Raw genomic sequence first — 18,739 nt, forward strand, 5'->3', positions numbered from 1 at the left:
ATTCCTTGCATGTTAAGAAAATCGGTTAAATTAATGATATCCCTATAAGTCAACAAGATCTGACCTTGGTTCCTCTCCTCCCCAAGTGCTACAAGCTAGAATTTCCAGAACATGGAGAAAAGTGCCTTTTTGGATGATCATTCCCAGAATCTATCCTGATGGGGGGATTCTAAGAGTGCCAATCCAAAAATAACATTAGAGACTGATGACGCCTGGCTCAACAACAGTCCGTGTGAAAAGGATCTTGGAGTCTTAGTGGACAACAAGTTGAACATGAGCTAACAGTGTGATTCAGTAGCTAAAACGCCAATGGGATTCTGGTCTGCATCAAAAGGAATCTAGTGTCTAGATCAGTGGTTTCCAAACTTATTTGGCCTACCACCCCCTTTCCAGATGAAATATGATTCAGCGCCCCCTGGAAAGGGGGAGTGGCTTAGAGCGGTGGGCGTGGCCCCTGCTCAAGAGGGCGGGGCTGAGCCTCTCCCCTAGTCCAAGATGCAGGGCTGGGAGGGGGATGTGGGCGGGGCCACAAATGGGCGGCCAGGGCTGGGATGGGCGGAGTTATGAGCTCTGAGGCAGGGCTGAGCTTCTATCCCTGTCCTGCGGTACTTGCCAGGACACAGGAGGCGGGGCTAGAGGAGGGGGCGGGGCCTCTTCCCAAGTGCCTGACGGGGCTGAACCTCTATATCCCTCCCCCGTGTTCTAACAAGCGCCTCAGGGGAGGTTTACAGAGGCTCAGTCCTGTCTCGCTCTCTTGGGAAGAGGCCCTGCCCCCACCCCTAGCCCTGCCCTTTAGTCCTAAACTGCCAATCAGGGGAGGTATAGAGGCTTAGCCCTGTCTCGGGCTCTTGGAAGGAGGCCCCGCCTCGTTCCCTAGCTCCGCCCTCTGTCCCAACAAGCACCTCAGGAGAGGTATAGATTCTCAGCCCTATCTTGGGCTCTTGGGAAGAAGCCACGCCCCTCCCCTGGCCCCGCCCCATGTCCTAATAGGTGCCATCACTGCCCCCCTGGATTGCTGCAGCACTCACCAGGGGGCAATAGCGCCCACTTTGGGAAATCACTGGTCTAGATCGAGGGAAGTCACAGTGCCCCTCTATTCTGCTTTGGTCAGGCCTCACCTGGAATCACACTGTGTCCATGTCTGGGGACCACAATTCAAGAGCTACCAAAGCCCTAACCTCCAAATACCAGCACATATTAACACTCCAAGGTTGAGCCAAAAGTCCAACAGAGATGCAAAAAAATAACTGTATAGTGGTTAGTACTCTGGTTTGTGTCCGCAGCAACAGGAATACACAAGAGAGATTCCAAATGTCTGTTCCAGGGTCATGAGCGTAGGGGAGATAGGACAGAATACAAATAAATTATTATTATTATTATTATTATTATTATTATTATTGACACAACGATGTTGTATGACACAGCAAACAAGATAGATATGCTGGATTTCATATCACAAAATCACAAGTCGAACACTTCCCAAGCGTCTAGGACTGTGTGATGTATTTTCGGATGATGCGTGCAGATCCCAGCAGGGTGGCCTTTTGCAGTTGGCAGATCGTAATTTTGTCAATGTCTATTGTTTCCAAATGCCGGCTGAGATCTTTTGGCACGGCACCCAGTGTGCCCATCACCACCGGGACCACCTGCACTGGTTTCTGCCAGAGTCTTTGAAGTTCAATCTTGAGGTTCTGATAGCGGCTGAGTTTTTCCTGTTGTTTTTCATCAATGCGACTGTCACCTGGGATGGCAACATCAATGATCCAAACCTTGTTCTTTTCCACAACTGTGATGTCTGGTGTGTTGTGTTATTATTATTATTATTATTTCCAGAACTAAGTGGAGGCCACGACATGCGAGTGTGGAGAAAAGCAAACCACAGACTAATAATAATAATAATAATAAAACTTTATTTATACCCCGCCACCATCTCCCCGTGGGGACTCGGGGTGGCTCACAACGTTACCAAAGTAACAGCACTAATACATTAAACAATATACACAGTTTAAAACAAGAAGATGATAAAACAGAAGTTAAAACAAAGGTTTATATAACAGTAATAATATCAAACAACGACCAATGCAAATCCATCAACTTCAAAGGTGGGGGGGGGGGGGGACTATAGCAGCAATATAAGATAAAATCATTAGATTAAAATACCCCAAAGAAAGGAGCCTAATAACATTCAGAATAGAATTATAATGAGGCTGGTCATCCAATAGCTGTCTCTGCGTGGTAGACTACCTACTACCACACAGTCAGAGCCCTGCCACATGCACAATGGAGGACCTTCTCACAGCAACACCAGAGGCACTCCAAGTGGCCAGCCACTGGTCAAAGGACATTCAGTATAATGCCAAGTTTTTGTTGTTTAAAACTTTGTGTTTTCAAATACATTACAACTTGTACCCTCAGTTTGCTACGGACACATAGAATCATAGAATAGTAGAGTTGGAAGAGACCTCATGGGCCAGCCAGTCCAACCCCCTGCCAAGAAGCAGGAAATCGCATTCAAAGCACCCCCAACAGATGGCCATCCAGCCTCTGCTTAAAAGCCACCAAAGAAGGAGCCTCCACCACACTCCGGGGCAGAGAGTTCCACTGCTGAACAGCTCTCACAGTGAGGAAGTTCTTCCTGATGTTCAGGTGGAATCTCCTTTCTTGTAATTTGAAGCCATTGACACGACAGATAAATAGATAAATAACTACCAGAAGAGTCTAGGGTACACCAGGTTGAATCAAAGTCCAAAAGCCGATGCCCAAGGAAAGTCCCGGGCTCAGGAAATGTGAGCTATTGAGTCCAGGGCCGTAGCTTCTGGAACTGACACTGCAGCCAGCAACCAGGTAACAGTCGTCAGTGTGAGAGAATTTGAAATAAGAAACTCCATATGAGATGAGTTAACTGGAAAGGGAGTTGCTATGGCAACAGCTGGTTGGCTGAGGAAGCTAACATTCTGATTGGTTGCTGCCTTTGGCTTGGCAGAAGCAAACCCAACGGTTTTTCCAACTGACTTTCAGTTTCAGTTTTGTCTTCTTTTCTGAAGGGTGAGGGAAAGGTGCTGACAGGAATTTTTAGTCAGGAATGTAATGTGCCCTCCAGAGTTTGACTATTTAAAGAAGAAATGAGGCATATTTAAAGGGACAGTTACAAACTGTTTGAACTCTTGAACCTGAATAAAGATACTGTTATTGTTTCACCCAAGCCTAAAGTGACAAGCCTTACTACACAGCAGAGTTTATCTTGATTTAAAGGCGGTGATAAAGCTTCTATTTACATATTTATTTTATTTACACAAACCACAACACACTTGACACTGTAGGACAGGCATGGGCAAACTTGGGCCCTCCGGGGTGTTTTGGACTCCAACTCCCAGAATTCCTAACAGCCGGTAGGCTGTTAGGAATTGTGGGAGTTGGAGTCCAAAACACCCAGAGGGCCCAAGTTTGCCCATGCCTGCTGTAGAATCACTGGATCTGTAATTTTACATCTTTTTTTGTCACCAAACTAGAACTCCCAGGGTTCCATGCCATAGATCCAGGGCAGTTCAGGTGCTGTCAAACTGGATTAACTCTACAGTGTAGATCAGGGGTCCCCAAACTTTTTAAACAGGGGGCCAGTTCACAATCCTTCAAACTGCTGGAGGGCCGGACTATAGTTGGCCACCGAGCAATAATAATGAATAACAACAACAACAATAAAAAAGAGGGTTGGAAGAGACCCTTTGGGCCATTGAGTCCAGTCCTCTTTTGCTTTTGTGCACCAAAAGCACAAGCAAAGCATCCCTGACAGATGGCCACCCAGCCTCAATGTTAATAATAATAATAATAATAATAATAAATAATAATAAAGAGGGTTGGAAGAGAACCCTTGGGCCATTTAGTCCAATCCTCTTCTGCCTCTGTGCACCAAAAGCACAAGCAAAGCATCCCTGACAGATGGCCACCCAGCCTCAATGTTAATAATAATAATAATAATAATAAATAATAAATAATAATAATAAATAATAAAGAGGGTTGGAAGAGAACCCTTGGGCCATTTAGTCCAATCCTCTTCTGCCTCTGTGCACCAAAAGCACAAGCAAAGCATCCCTGACAGATGGCCACCCAGCCTCAATGTTAATAATAATAATAATAATAATAATAATAATAATAATAATAATCCCCCCCGCAGGTGCCACCTTGACGTGGTGGGGGGGCTTACCTGCTCCAATGATGACTGAGGGCTGTGCTGGCAGTAGTGTAACTACCGGCAGGTCCAACCAAGCCAGAGAGGCCTCAGCTGAGGAGCAGAATTAAGAGCACCTAACCCATTAGCATTATGGAGAATCAAACCCAAACGAAGTCTATACTGGCTCGGTCGTCGCCCAGGATAAAAAGGACCGCGGTGGATGCTGCTGATTCTGGACATCCATCGACAAGTGGGCTACGGAATCATCAAAACCCAAATGAACAGTCACAGAAGCGGCAGAAATACACAATGCCAGAAAACCGCACAATTATGAAATGCTACTACAAATCTGAACCTCAAATGCGTGGCTACCAAAAAAGGATGCATCAACTGTGGAAACAAGAGTACCCTGACTCACAGATAACAGAACCCCGACTGGCTGACCAACGAAGATTCATAATCAGAAACAAAGTGTTCAGTGAAGTTGAACTTGAAGAAATCCAGAAAATTTGCAAAGTAAATCACCATCAGACCACAGCACAGACAGCAGCAGAGACTCCAGCAACACTTGGAATGGTGGAACAGATTGAACCAGAAGAAAGAGTGGACCTTTTGCAAGAATTTGAAGAACCAGCACTTGAAACACCCGTTGAACCACCAGGAACCTTGACAGCAAGACAACAAGAGCTCAAGGATAAGATCGTGGCTCATGCTGCAGCAAATGCAATAAGAAAGCGGCTCCCAACTCTAAAAACAGTGCCCAAGAGACAACTGGCACCTCTCATGAAAGATGTGAATACAGTACTCTCCACTGTCCAAATAACATCAATTGAACAAACAAACCAGTATGCCTACAGTGCAGCAGTGATAGTAACAGAAGAGCTTGGGCTCCTACAACCAAGGCAGCCACAAAGAAAATCGACTGGAAAACCAAAGTGGAAGGTCAGGCTGGAGTTGAAAATCAAAAAGCTTAGATCAGATGCAAGTAACCTGAAAAATATGAAAGAGAAGAAACTGAAGAATGACAAAATCAAGCAATACCTGATCCGAAAGTACTGGCTGAACACCAGAAAAATTGAAGAAGCTTTGGAGATCGTGAAAGAACAAATTACAGCAACATCCAGAAAAATTGAAAGGTATGAAGCCAGAATCATCCAGTACAGACAAAATCAACTGTTTCAATCAGACCAAAGACGGTTCTACCAGAGTCTGAACCAAACTACAGACACAGTAACCATAAAACCAGAGAAAACTGCAACAACGAGGTTCTGGAAAGAACTTTGGGAAAACAATAAAAACTACAACAAAAACGCTGGGTGGATAAAGGAGTTTGAAGGAAAATTCTCACAGAACAAAATGGAACTGATGGAAATAACAACTGATGATCAGCAAACGAGTGCAAAAAGTCAAGAACTGGACATAGCCTGGTAGTGATCAACTTCATGGATTTTGGCACAAACATCTGATTAGTTTACATGGAAAAATGGCCCAACAATTCAATGAGATGCTGCAGAAAGGAAGTATCAGTGAATGGCTAACAACTGGAAGAACATACCTGATACAAAAGGATCCAGCAAAAGGAGCAGCACCAGGAAACTACAGGCCAATAACGTGTCTGCCCACTATGTTTAAACTACTGACTGGCATCATAGCTGACAGAATTCAAGACTATCTTGAAGAAAAAAACATCTTGCCAGATGAACAGAAAGGCAACAAACGGAAAAGCAGGGGCACAAAAGACCAGTTATTGATTGACAAAATGATTCTGGAGAACTGTAAGAGCCGAAAAGCTAATCTTCACATGACGTGGATTGACTACAAAAAGGCCTTTGACTCACTCCCACACAGCTGGATCATCAAGTGCCTGGACGCCATCGGGATTTGTAAAAACGTTGGCACCTTCATTGAAAACATGATGGAGCACTGGAAAACTGAACTGTTTGTTGGAAATGAAAGCTATGGACTTGTCAACATCAGAAGAGGAATTTTCCAGGGAGATTCATTGTCCCCTCTGCTTTTCATTATTGCCATGATCCCTCTGTCAACAATCTTACAAAAAACAAATCTCGGCTACCAAACATCTAAGAATTCTCACAAAATTTCACATTTGATGTACATGGATGACCTGAAGCTATATGGGAAAACAGAAACTGAAATTCAGTCTCTGACCAACACTGTCCGAATTTTTAGCACTGATATCAACATGGAGTTTGGTTTGGACAAATGTTCGACAGTGGCATTGAAGAAGGGAAAAATCATTGAAAGTGAGGGCATAAATATGCCTAATGGCCAAACAATAAAGTGTCACCAGCCAGAGGCCTATAAATATCTGGGCATATTACAGCTGGACAACATCAAGCATGAACATGTGAAAACTGTGGTCAGCAAAGAATACACACAAAGGGTCAGAAAAATTCTCAAAAGCAAGCTCAATGGAGGCAACACCATCAAGGCCATAAACACCTGGGCCATACCTGTCATAAGATATACTGCTGGCATTATAAACTGGACACAGATGGAACTGGACAATTTGGACAGAAAAACAAGAAAACTCATGACCATCCATCATTCCCTGCACCCCCGCAGCGATGTTGACCGGCTCTATCTGCCTAGAAGATCAGGGGGCAGAGGACTCTTACAAGTCAAACAAGCAGTCAAAGAAGAAGAACATGCCCTGGCAGAATATGTAAAGCAAAGTGAAGAACCTGCTTTGATTGAAGTCAAAAATCAGAAACTCCTCAAAGCACAGCAGACAAAAAACCAGTACAAGAAAACCACACTACAAACTAGAGCTGACAACTGGCACAACAAAACATTGCATGGAAAGTTCCTTGACAAAATTGAAGGAAAAGCTGATAAGGAGAAGACCTGGCTCTGGCTCACAAATGGGACCCTGAAGAAGGAGACAGAAGGCCTGATCCTTGCAGCCCAAGAGCAAGCTATCAGGACAAATGCAATTAAGGCCAAGATCGAAAAATCAGCTGATGACCCAAAATGCAGACTGTGCAAGGAAACCGATGAAACCATTGATCATATCCTCAGCTGCTGTAAGAAAATTGCACAGACAGACTACAAACAGAGGCACAACTATGTGGCCCAAATGATTCATTGGAACTTATGCCTCAAGTACCACCTCCCAGCAGCAAAGAACTGGTGGGATCACAAACCTGCAAAAGTATTGGAAAATGAGCACGCAAAGATACTGTGGGACTTCCGAATCCAGACTGACAAAGTTCTGGAACACAACACACCAGTCATCACAGTTGTGGAAAAGAACAAGGTTTGGATCATTGATGTTGCCATCCCAGGTGACAGTCGCATTGACGAAAAACAACAGGAAAAACTCAGCCGCTATCAGGACCTCAAGATTGAACTGCAAAGACTCTGGCAGAAACCAGTGCAGGTGGTCCCGGTGGTGATGGGCACACTGGGTGCCGTGCCGAAAGATCTCAGTCGGCATTTGGAAACAATAGGCATTGACAAAATTACGATCTGCCAACTGCAAAAAGCCACCCTGCTGGGATCTGCACGCATCATCCGAAAATACATCACACAGTCCTAGATACTTGGGAAGTGTTCGACTTGTGATTTTGTGAAACGAAACCCAGCATATCTATCTTGTTTGCTATGTCATACAACGTCGTTGTGTCCATAATAATAATAATATGGGTTGTAAGAGAAGAAGAGACCCCTTGGGTCATTTAGCCCGACCCCCTTCTGCCCTTGTGCTGTGGGGGCCGGATAAATAGCTTCGATGGGCCGCATCCGGCCCCCGGGCCTTAGTTTGGGGACCCCTGGTGTAGATGCACCCAGTGTGACAAGTTTCCCAAGTTGTAGCCAAAGCAATACAGGCTTAGATCCAGTTGTTTAGAGGCCCCGCCCCTTTCCTGATAGCCCCGCCCATAGCCCCTTTAGTCACGCCCCCTCAAGCCACGCCCACTTCTTTTCTCAGGCTGCTTTGGGGGAAAAGGACCAGGCCTTGGTTTTGTTTTGCAGGGGGCGGGGCTTCTCCTTTTGTAGGCCACGCCTACTTAGGAGACAAGCGAGAGAAGAGCCCCTCCCTCTCGCGCCTGCGCACTTTCAGTTCCCGCCTTCGAGCTCAGAGAGAGAGGGAGGGGGAGAGAGAGAGAGAAAGAAAGGAGGCCTCTGCGGTTCCAGGTCGAGATCTCAGGAGAAGACACTGGCGCCAGACAGAGAGAGATAGAGAGGCAGGGAACGGCTCTGTGCTGAGGGTCTCCTCTCCAAAGGAAGCCTGGCTGTGGTTAGAAGGCCTCTCCTTTCCTCAGGAGGGTTCCCAAATCTGGCAGCTGCAAAAGGGCCTCTTCCCTCAGGGGCGCCATCTTGTCCTTCGCCTCAGGAAGGAATTGGGGAAGGGAGACCTCAGGAGGAGGGGGCTCTGCAGGCCTTTCTCTTTCCTTGTTTGGGGTCTTTGAGGCACCCTTCCTTCTTTCCTTCCTTCCCTCCATCCTTTGCTTCCTTCCTTTCCAACTTCCTTTTTCTTTCCTTCCTTCCTTTTCCCCTTCCTTTCCTTCCTTTTTCCTTATTTCCTTTCTTCCTTCCCTTCCTTCATTCCCTCCTTTCTTTCCTTTCCTTCTTCCTTTCCTCCTTCTTTTCTTCCTTTCCTTCCTTCCTTTTGCCTTCCTTTCCTCCCTTCTTTCCTTCCCTCCTTCCTTTCTTCCCTTCCTTTTCTTCCTTTCCTTCTTTCCTTTCCTCCTTTTCTTCCTTTCTCTTCTTCCTTTCTTTCTTCCTTTCCTTCCTTCATTCCCTTTCTTCCTTTCCTCCTCTTCTTCCTTCCCTTCCTTCCTTCCCTTCCCTTTCTTCTTCCTTTCCTTCCTTCTTTTCTTCATTTCCTCTATCATTCCCTTCTTTCTTCCTTCCCTTCTTTCATTCCCTCCTTTCTTCCTTTCCTCCGTTTTTTTCCTTCCTTTTTCCTTTCCTTCCTTTCTTTATTTCCTCTATCATTCCCTTCTTTCTTCCCTCCTTCCTTTCCTTTCTTCCTTTTCCCTCTCCCTTCTTTTCTTCTTTTCCCTCCCCAGGGGTTCCTTTGAAGGGAGAGAATGAAGAGAGAGAGATCCCTACCTGGTGGAAGAGACCTCTCCCTTGCACTTAATATTCCAGGTTTGGGCTTGAGATAACAGCATGGTCTCTGCCTGCAGGCACAAAATCTAATACTTATCACACAGAGAGATGTATTCATCTGCCACGCAACAAAATGAATAACAGGGATTTGAGAAGAAGGGCCCTTTTAGCCCCTCTGAAGCTTGGTGGTTTCTTTCAGCAGGAGCCTTTCTGGACATTCATCCACCTCTTCAGAGTGTAGCATTGCAGCCCAAGTGTTTAAGGCAGGCATGGGCTTTCTTTGCCCCTCCAGGTGTTTTGGACTCCAACTCCCACAATTCCTAACAGCCTACTGGGAGTTGGAAGTCCAAAACACCTGGAGGGCCAAAGTTTGCCCATGCCTGCTCTAAGGAGAGTTCTGTAGTTGAATTACTCTCCTAAGAAAATGGCATGTGGTTTATTTCAGTTTCAGTATTAATGCACACCTTCAGATGCACTTCTGCAGTCTTTTAAAGACAGTTTTATCGTTCTGGATCTGTAGTACTGTTGTGGAATTTCGTTTGGTGAAGAAAGCAGACTGACAGCAGAAGTTGTCTTCAAGATAGTTTACTTTTGGCCAAGAGCAGGTGACAATGTTAGCTAATGCCCAGAAAACGTAATGCCACCCCTTGCCTGTAGTGGCTTTCCAATTTATACAATCTTACACAGCATGTGCAGAAAGTTAACTGACAATGGAATTTGCTGACTATTATAATCCTTTTGGACATGCGTAGTTGCCTTTTAACTTATATAACTCATTACTCATCACATCAGATGAAGTGTCCATAGTTTGCTCCACGTATGCACTATTCTCAGGTGACATGTTCATAGTTCATCCCACGTATGCATCATCCAGCAGCCAAATCATTACTGCAGTTTGCATGACCTTATATTGTGAGCAAAGAGCAAATGTCAGGCAGAACATGTCCTGTCAACACTTTCATGGAAAAACAAGATTTTTGAGTAAGGGTCATCTAGGTAAGGGATTTTTAGGATCTTTAAATAAAATATTCAAGAGCTGCTCCATTAAGTACATGAAGAGTATTTTAAATTGGCACATCTATTTAAGATTATAACTAATTAATGTGACTCTGTAGCCAGTGGTCCAGGCCTCTTTCAGAGTTCTGGGTCTATGTTTCCTGGGTCTGAGCTCAGGACTTCGCTGCTCTCCTTAGAAAACCCCTTGCATCCTTTGCCAAGCTTTGAAGGTGGGAGGCCTGTGGCTAGAGAACACAGCTCATACATCCCGGCCCCAATTGGGAAGATCCCAACTCTGGAGGGGTCTCCATTCACCTTTCTCTCTGTCCATCTCTGGGGATTTATCAGGGCCAATTTCTGTTCTTTCTGGTTCTGATCAGTAGGGTCTCTTGGATGGATTCTGCAAAATGTGGAGAATTCATTTTCAGCCTCTTTTTTCTAGTCTGACTTCTTCATCGGGATCACAGTTCCTTCTATTGTCAGCCCCCACCTCCCATTAACAGTAGTGTTTCTGAGGCTGTGAAGAGTCTATCTTTCCCTAGAGATGAGACTGTGGTAAAATACTGTCTCTTGTTCAGTGTCACAGTCTGGGTTCAATGGCAAAGCATTCTGTTTTGCTCCCTCACCAAACGGTTGCTATCTAGCTTTTCCCATCCTCTTGATCCACAGGAATATCCCCCAATGTTTTTGCCTGCAGGAGAATCTGACAGCAGTGGAGAATATTCCTTCTTTGAGAACCTATTTGCCAACATGAGAATGCAAGGCTCTGTGGGGCCCAAACTGGGAAAAGCCCCTCGTCCTGCTCAGGCTAAGGCTAGAGGAGCCTTCAAGGAAAAACCCACACAGAGCAAGGATGTGCTGCATTTGGAGGGACAGCGTCACAGCTTCAGGAGGTTTTGCTACAAGGAGGTGGAGGGCCCCGAAGGGTTTGCAGCCAGCTGCACCTCCTCTGCCGCCAGTGGCTCCAGCCAGAAAGACACACCAAGGCAGAGATGCTGGATCTGGTGGTGCTGGAGCAGTTCCTGGCTGTCCTTCCTGCAGAGATGGAGCACTGGGTGAGGGAGTGTGGGGCAGAGAGCAGCTCCGAGGCCGTGGCCCTGGCAGAAGGATTCCTCCTCAGCCAAGCAGAAGAGGGCAGGCAGAGCAAGGAGCAGCAGGTGAGAGGGAGTCATCCTGGTCATTTCAAAGGTCCAAGAATGCCTTTTTAAAAATATTTTCAAACTCCCTCCTGCTCTATACACTGTATAAACCATTTTATTGGAAAACATTCAAAATAGGGATAGTGGACTCTGAATGTGTGCTCTTTCATTATTTTCTTAATTCTTCCCCTTTTTACCATGATTATTCCTGTTTCTTCTGGTGCAGGATTTGTTCATGGAAGAAATGACTAAGGCAACCAAGTGTCCTGAGACCAAGGGGATGATGCTTGAAGGGGGAAAGCTTTCCATTTCAGTGGGTAAGGATAGGCTTCTCTATTTCTCAAGAATGAAAAATAGTTTCTTCTGTGAAACTGCAAATGACTTTTGGGAGCATTCAGATGTGTTCGCTATACTTTCAAAAATAGCTATGAGACATTTCTTGAGCTTTCTTTTATACCAACTTTATACTTTTCACTTTTCAATGTTTTATACTGTTAAATAAGCAGGGTTTAAACATTTCACCTAATTTTAACAGGGAGTTTTAATTGCTTAAAAATGTTTTGTTTACATGTTACATATGTTGAATTTTGCCACATTGTACACCCTTTTGCATCCCCCTTGGGGTGAGAGAGCAGTATAGAAATGAAATAAATATATGTTTTGCCCTATTACATGTTACATTGGGCTTTATGTGTGGGGAGGAACAGTAGCAGAAGATCTCAAAGAAAGACTATCAGCCCTCCATACACACTGGGGTTATTGGTTCAGAACCTTTGAGAAAGTGGAAAACTGAAATTAAAAAGCACATTTTTCGGCTATGTGCAGGAAATTGACCATTAAATCATGCTGTAGGTCCAAGAAAAGCATTCTCCCTAGAATGCCCTAGGTCGTCCAATACCTAGCTGTGATCAACCTCCGTTTGATCATAGTTTAGTATTGGATGACCTAGGGATTGCTAGGGAGACCTAGAGTTCAAAAGTGCAAACAATCACATCTGCAAAAGTGAAACCTGCAAATGTGAAGGGCCAACTGTAAATAAGCAAACATTCTGGAGTCATGTAGTTTTCCTTGAACTGATTTCTTCTGTTAAGGTTTGCATGCCTTTCTAATGATATTATTTCCCCAATTTCTGCTGTGTGTCTTTGTCTTGGTTCTGTCTTGTGGTTGGAAGGATTTGGAAAGACTTAGAAAATATGGTCCATGAATTACCTTTCTTTGTTTTGTGTCCTGCACAGGAAAAGGAACATGTACACAACCTCTTCCATTTCCAAGTCTATCTCTTCCTTATGGTGCAGCTTCAGTGGGACTGGATCAGGTGAAGTAAAGGGTCCCTAGCGGGCTGGGTACCCCTCACCCTGGCATGGCTGAATTCCCCTGAGAATGGAAGATGCCCAATCTGAGGGCCTTGTTTATATGTTGAAACCTCATTAGGGTACTCTCAATCATTTCATTTGGGGCACTTCCTGCTCATGAATCAGGTGTTTTTTCTGCAGGTGGCCTTTGAAGACGTGGCTGTGGATTTCATGGAGGAGGAGTGGGCTCTGCTGCACCAAGGACAAAGGGCCCTTCATAAGGAAGTCATGGAAGAGACTTTCAACCTTGTGTTTTCTCTGGGTAATTTCCTTTCTTGTAATTCATCAATATTTGCCTCCCAACAGTCTTTATTACAGTGGTTCTCAACCTGTGGGTTCCCAGATGTTTTGGCCTACTCCCAGAAATCCCATCCAGTTTATTTACCATCTGTTAGAAGTTTTGGGAGTAGAAGGCCAAAACAACAGGGGACCCACAGATTGAGAACAACTGCCTTATTATATTGTCAAAACTTCTGTATCTCCCTTTCTGTTTTCTGGGGTCTCTTCTGAGGCTTTTGTCAAAGTTACAGCGGAGAATGTCACGTTCAGGTGTATTGCTTATGGATCATTTGAAGCAAACTTGGCACTATGAGGGGGACCCCCAAAAGGGCCTCTTCAGTTCCCATGGGTTATTTCCATTATTATGAAGACTGAAAGACTGATAATACAAAGGGCTAGAGAGATGTTAAAAGGAGTGTTCCTCTACTAAGCAGCAAACTTATTTCATTGGCTCATTCCTGCAGGAAAGAGGAGTCCAGGTTATCTCCTTCAGTTGCACAAAGATAAATAAAAGCAGGTGAGTGTTCCAGAAGGAGGCCGAGCCGTTAAAAGAAAGGGAGAGCATTATTGCTCTGAGGCTCTGACCAGCTCTATCTCTGTGTTCCAGATGATGATGAGCAATTGGAGGAGGAGAAAGGGGGACCAAGCAGGGGCCTGTTCAAAGGAATCAAATGGAAAGAGAATGGGCCAAAAAGAAGGAAACCTGGTGCTGGCAAGAAGGGGAGGAAGAAAATACCAGCTTCTCAGAGTGGGGTGGCCCATGGAATCAGAGCCCCAAAAATAACTCGAAGAGAAACAGACAAAAATGTATGTATTTGTGGAAGGACCTTCAGTTGTAGACAAAACCTTGATTCTCATTTGAGAATTCACACAGGAGAAATGTATTTGAAAAGAAAGGAATATGGAGAGATCACCAAAGTTAGCAATGGCCACATTACTCATCCAACAAATCGGATGAGCCGCAAACCATTTAAATGCTCAGATTGTCAGGACCCAGGCTGCAGAGCACCAATAACCATGCGCAGAGACCAGAATCTATCTAATATCTTTATTAAAGGAATATAAAAAGTCAATAAAAACAAGTGAAGAATATAGTTCAGAAGTAGACCTTTCAGGAAAGGTCAAATATAGTCCAGGAAAACAATGTCCAATATGAGATATTAGAGTCCAAAGTTATAATCCAATAACCGAAACACACACTTTGCCAAGCAAAGTGTGGGAAAATGACAAGGTCCTTTAGTCCAATGGAACTTGGCAACAAGGCTGGAAAACAAACTAGATTCTTGGCAAACGAGGCTTGATACGAGGCAACAAGAAGCAAGAAGCAAGAACGAGGTCCGTGACGAGGTCCGGGGAACAAGGCTGGCTTGGAACTGGAACAAGATCCGTGGCAAGGTCCTGGAAACAAGGAACTGGAGTAGCGTAGTCTACACACGATCTCACTCCTGAAGCTGACGAATTGACTCCGCAAGGATCTCCCTGCGGTCAAACAGCTATATAGGATCTTGTTTTCCCGCCAAGGAACACTTTCCCTGGGGAACAAGAAGTGAAACCCATACTGTGTCCAGATGCATGACTCCTTAAGATTTCCCAAGGGAAACAGGCTTAATCAGCTAATTGTCTGGCAGCGATTCTGGCGCTTCGGCGATTCGCCTCCCTAGCGCCTCTATCTCGATTATAATTATCCCGGCGAGAGAACGGGGGAGATTTCTGCCCAAGGCTTGTTTGGCTGACTTCTGGAGGGCAAACATCCTGCAGGTGCAAGGGCTCCAATTCTGGCTGAAATGGTGGGAAACCCAAGTTTTCCTCTTCGTCTGCCACAATAGTACTAGGAGCAGGACTACATGGCCCATGAGTCATCACACAGATTGTGGAAAAGGCTTCATTGAAAAGAGGCAGCTGCCTTGTCGTAAAGCATCTCACAGAGGAGATAAACCATTTCACTGCTTGGGGCTTGGAAAGAGTTTCCTTCAGAAGATGCATCTAACTTGCTCTCGGTTGGAGTGTGGAAAGAGTTTCACTCGGTATTCACACCCCACTCATGAAAACGTTTACACAGGAGAGAACCCATTTCAGTGCTTGGAGGGTAGGAATCTTTTCCCTCAGAAGGTAGATTTCACATTTCATCCAAAAACTCACTCAAAATATAAACAATTCAAATGCATGGAGTGTGGAAAGAGCTTCAGTTGGAAGAAAAATCTTACCTGTCATGAAAAAGTGCACACAGGAGAGAAGCCATTTCAGTGTTCGGTGTGCAGAAGAAGCTTCAGTCAAAAAGGCAATCTCACTTCTCATGAGAGAATTCACACAGGAGAAAAGCCATTTCTGTGTTTGGAGTGTGGAAGAAGCTTCAGGCATAAAATAAGTCTCAGTTATCATCAAAATGTTCACACGGGGCAGAAACCATTTGCTTGTTTGGAGTGTGGAAAAAGCTTCATTCGGAAGACTAGGTTCCATGCTCATCAAAGAATTCACACTGGGGATAAACCATTTATTTGTTTGGAGTGCGAAAGAAGCTTCACTCAAGACAAGTCTGGCGTGTCATCAAAGAGTTCACCTAGGAAAAAGCCATTTTAGTGTTTAGAACGCAGAAGCAGCTTCAGGCAGAAGATCAGTCTCGCTGATTATCAAAGAGTTCACACAAGAAAGAAAGCCTTTAAATTAGTGGTTCTCAACCTGTGGGTCCCCAGATGTTTTGGTCTACAACTCCCAGCAGCCCCAGACAGTTTACCAGCAGTTAGGATATCTGGGAGTTGAAGGCCAAAACATCTGGGGACCCACAGGCTGAGAACCACTGGTTTAAAAGTAGAAAGCTTCTGTCAGAATACACATCTGTTTTGCTATCAAGGCACTCACAGAAGGAAATAGCAATTCAAATAGGGTGTGTGCCAACAGCAGAGCTGAAATGTTTCTGCCACCAGATTTTGGGCTGCTTTGGTGCCCTGAGTTCTGCTGATTGTTGTCATGGCTGTCATTTTGGAGACTGAAAGAGACATGTATCTGCCATTTAGGTAAATGAAAGTGTCATCCTAATCTCCTTTGGAGATGTGAAGGAAGGGGTTTTGTTGTTCTTAGTGATAGGACAATGCAGCATTTAGATTTCTACTTTGGAAGTGAAACAGACATGTAGAACAACACCTAGGGGTTAGGGTCCCATATGCCCCATTGCTCCTCCTAAGAATCATATGTATCCTTAGGATCACACAGTTGTCTTCACAACTTTACAGCCAGAAAATAGGCATACAAACATACTGATGTTCACTTGAGACATACTGTGAAACCAGCTTAAGAGTTTTTTGAGATAGAAGCAATCGGTCATTTTTTTGCTTTGACATGCCAGCTGAGATTTGAGTTACAAGATATAGTGCGAGGTCTAGCATAAGATTATGCCAGCCGCCATCTTAAGCAGGGCTTTAAGGGAGCAGCCAGGAAAGCTCTTTGCTCTTGTTCTTGCTGTTATTTCTGCAATCCCAGGGCTTTGGGAGGTTATAGGAAAGCTGAAGGGCCAGGAGTCTACATCAATCTCATTATCACAATGCACTACTGCAGAATGATGTTCCTAACAGCTTGTATTCCATCTTTGTGTGGGATATAGATTCTACAGTGGCTAAGATGATGGTAGGACTATAATTTCTGCAGGAAGTGGGTAGGAGGGGTGATAGAATGTAATATAAGGATATTGTCCAAAATCTTTATAATTACAAGGTCTGGCTAACCATAGGACCTAAGAAAGTGAATGCCAAGAAGAAAAGGATGATGTGCTTGGATATAAAGCATGAAATCGTCAAAAAACATGAGCAAGGTCTGCATGTTGTTGACTTGGCAAGGAAGTATGATTGTAGTACTTATATGATACGCATGATTTTGATCTGCAGCTTGCGGGAGATACTGTGACCGAGAGCATCCTATGTGAGACCATTTATGGGATTTGGTATATTAGATACCATGAACATAAACAGACAAGGCATCTGAAGTGTCATTCAAAACCAGTCAGGGATGGTTTAATAATTTTAAACACAGGATCAGTATTCACTCCGTTGTCAGGTATGGCATTTAAAAGGGAGGAAGAAACACCCCCTTGGACTGGTTTTTAGTGAAACGCCCTGCAAGTGTGTTTTATTATTACTACGAGGGTTATCCAGAAAGTAAGGTTACAAGGCACATAGCTCTCACGAGAATTTTCATGGGGAAGTTGGTATTACTGCCATGTAGCGGGAAGCCACTGGAAGCAAACGAGCAGTGCCAGTCATCAGTAGCTCATTCCCCGGCATTATGAAGGTTAGAGATGAGCGTCCTCATTCCATTTTCCTCCAAGTGCGAAGTTCACACTGTAATATGCTACCTAAATGCTAAGGGCATGAACACTGTTGCGATTAATTGTGAAATTGTCACATAGTGTAGAAAATGTTTAATATTTTAGTTGATCAGTTACGATTTCATAAACAACAGTTTGTGATATGTTTGCACAAAGTTCAGACAGGTTGTCAATTGTTGAATAGTGATAAGAAAGAAAATTTTCTTCAGTTTTCTGCACCATGTCATCAGTCACAATGGACGGCTGACCACTTGTCTTCATTGTGAATTTCCATCCTTCTGAAATTAAAAATCCGTCAGCTGGAGCTGATAGAGGGAGCTCATCCGCGCTCTCCCCAGATTCAAACCGGCAACCTTCAGCAACCCAGCCTTCATGTTAGCCCTGCCTGCACAAAGGTTTAACTTATTGCACCACCGGAGCCTCCTGGCCTTAAAGTGAGTGACGGAGGGTCTGTATGCCAAGTTTGGTCCATATCCATGGCTGATGGGGTTAGCAGCAGTCTCTGGATGTGGGTGAAGGTACTGCAAATCCCATCGTGAGTGGTCCATCCTCCCCCAAACCTCACCAGGAAGTGGGTCATGGTGGGATCTGTGTAACAAGTTTGGTTCAGATCAATGGCTGATAGCTTAAATAAATATATAAATTATTTTTACACATTATTTGTTACTTATAAAGTACATTTTTCTTATTTAAAAATAATGAAAACTGGTTTGAGGGGGCTGGAATGGATTAATAGCATTTCAATTAAATTTGATTTGACATAAGAGCAATTTGAGTTAAGAGCTCAGTCACAGAACTAATTAAACTCTTTATCACTCTGTGTGTGTGTGTGTGTGTGTGTGTGTGTGCATCTTTCCATTGAGGTTAATAATGTATTGATTTTCTTTTTCTTCTTGAATGTATTTTACCTGGAATTGTATGCTATAAAGTTAATGTAGTTAAAAATTGAAATAAATTTTTGTAAAACATTTTCCAACATTTTTGGAATTATTGTCTCGTTTGCCTTCAATTCTGAATTCATTGAAACAGCTAGTTTCACGTGCCACTTCCTTATCTCTTTATGGCTGTAGTTCACATCACTACATTTCATTTTCACATGGAATTTTTGTTAGGTTGTGTTGCCTTGAAGTTATTTTTGACGTATGAGGTGTCGGGATCAAATCAGCATGAAATTCCCTGTGTATAGCAGAAAGGTCTCTTCACTCCTGTTAGGGAGCCAAATACCTTTCTGCAGTTAAGTGGTCTCCTCAGAAACAAAAACAATACGCTGAACAAGCTGTTCATTCCAACTGGGAGGCTTTTCTTTCTTTAGTGGCAGTAATAGTACAAATAGTACAGATACTAGCGCAGTATTTACATTATTTACAAATCTCTCTCCATCTACCAACCTCCAAACCTCATCCACCCTCAG

General features: G+C 44.1%; 1 protein-coding gene across 2 annotated transcripts; it reads left to right on the forward strand.

The window, feature by feature from the left end:
- The first annotated feature begins 9,562 nt into the window (after positions 1-9,562).
- LOC134297027 (zinc finger protein with KRAB and SCAN domains 7-like) lies at positions 9,563-18,296 on the forward strand. Of its 2 annotated transcripts, XM_062973513.1 has the most exons (6): positions 9,563-11,400; positions 11,609-11,699; positions 12,618-12,697; positions 12,876-12,996; positions 13,478-13,530; positions 13,621-18,296. In XM_062973513.1, the coding sequence occupies exons 1-5, from the start codon at positions 11,236-11,238 to the stop codon at positions 13,522-13,524; spliced, it is 504 nt and encodes a 167-aa protein (XP_062829583.1). In that variant the 5' UTR covers positions 9,563-11,235; the 3' UTR covers positions 13,525-13,530; positions 13,621-18,296. The 2 variants fall into 2 exon arrangements, with proteins under 2 accessions (XP_062829583.1, XP_062829582.1); XM_062973512.1 differs by having other exon boundaries at positions 12,876-18,296.
- The last annotated feature ends 443 nt before the right edge of the window (positions 18,297-18,739 follow it).

Source organism: Anolis carolinensis, chromosome 2 (assembly GCF_035594765.1).
Source record: "Anolis carolinensis isolate JA03-04 chromosome 2, rAnoCar3.1.pri, whole genome shotgun sequence".
NCBI lineage: Eukaryota > Metazoa > Chordata > Lepidosauria > Squamata > Dactyloidae > Anolis > Anolis carolinensis.

Excerpts from the sequence above, each read along its gene's own strand:
- LOC134297027 (XM_062973512.1), top strand. The coding sequence starts at position 11,236 with ATGCTGGATCTGGTGGTGCTGGAGCAGTTCCTGGCTGTCCTTCCTGCA. Across the intron at positions 11,401-11,608 it reads GGCAGAGCAAGGAGCAGCAG|GATTTGTTCATGGAAGAAAT; the intron begins GTGAGAGGGAGT and ends CTTCTGGTGCAG. Across the intron at positions 11,700-12,617 it reads AAAGCTTTCCATTTCAGTGG|GAAAAGGAACATGTACACAA; the intron begins GTAAGGATAGGC and ends TGTCCTGCACAG.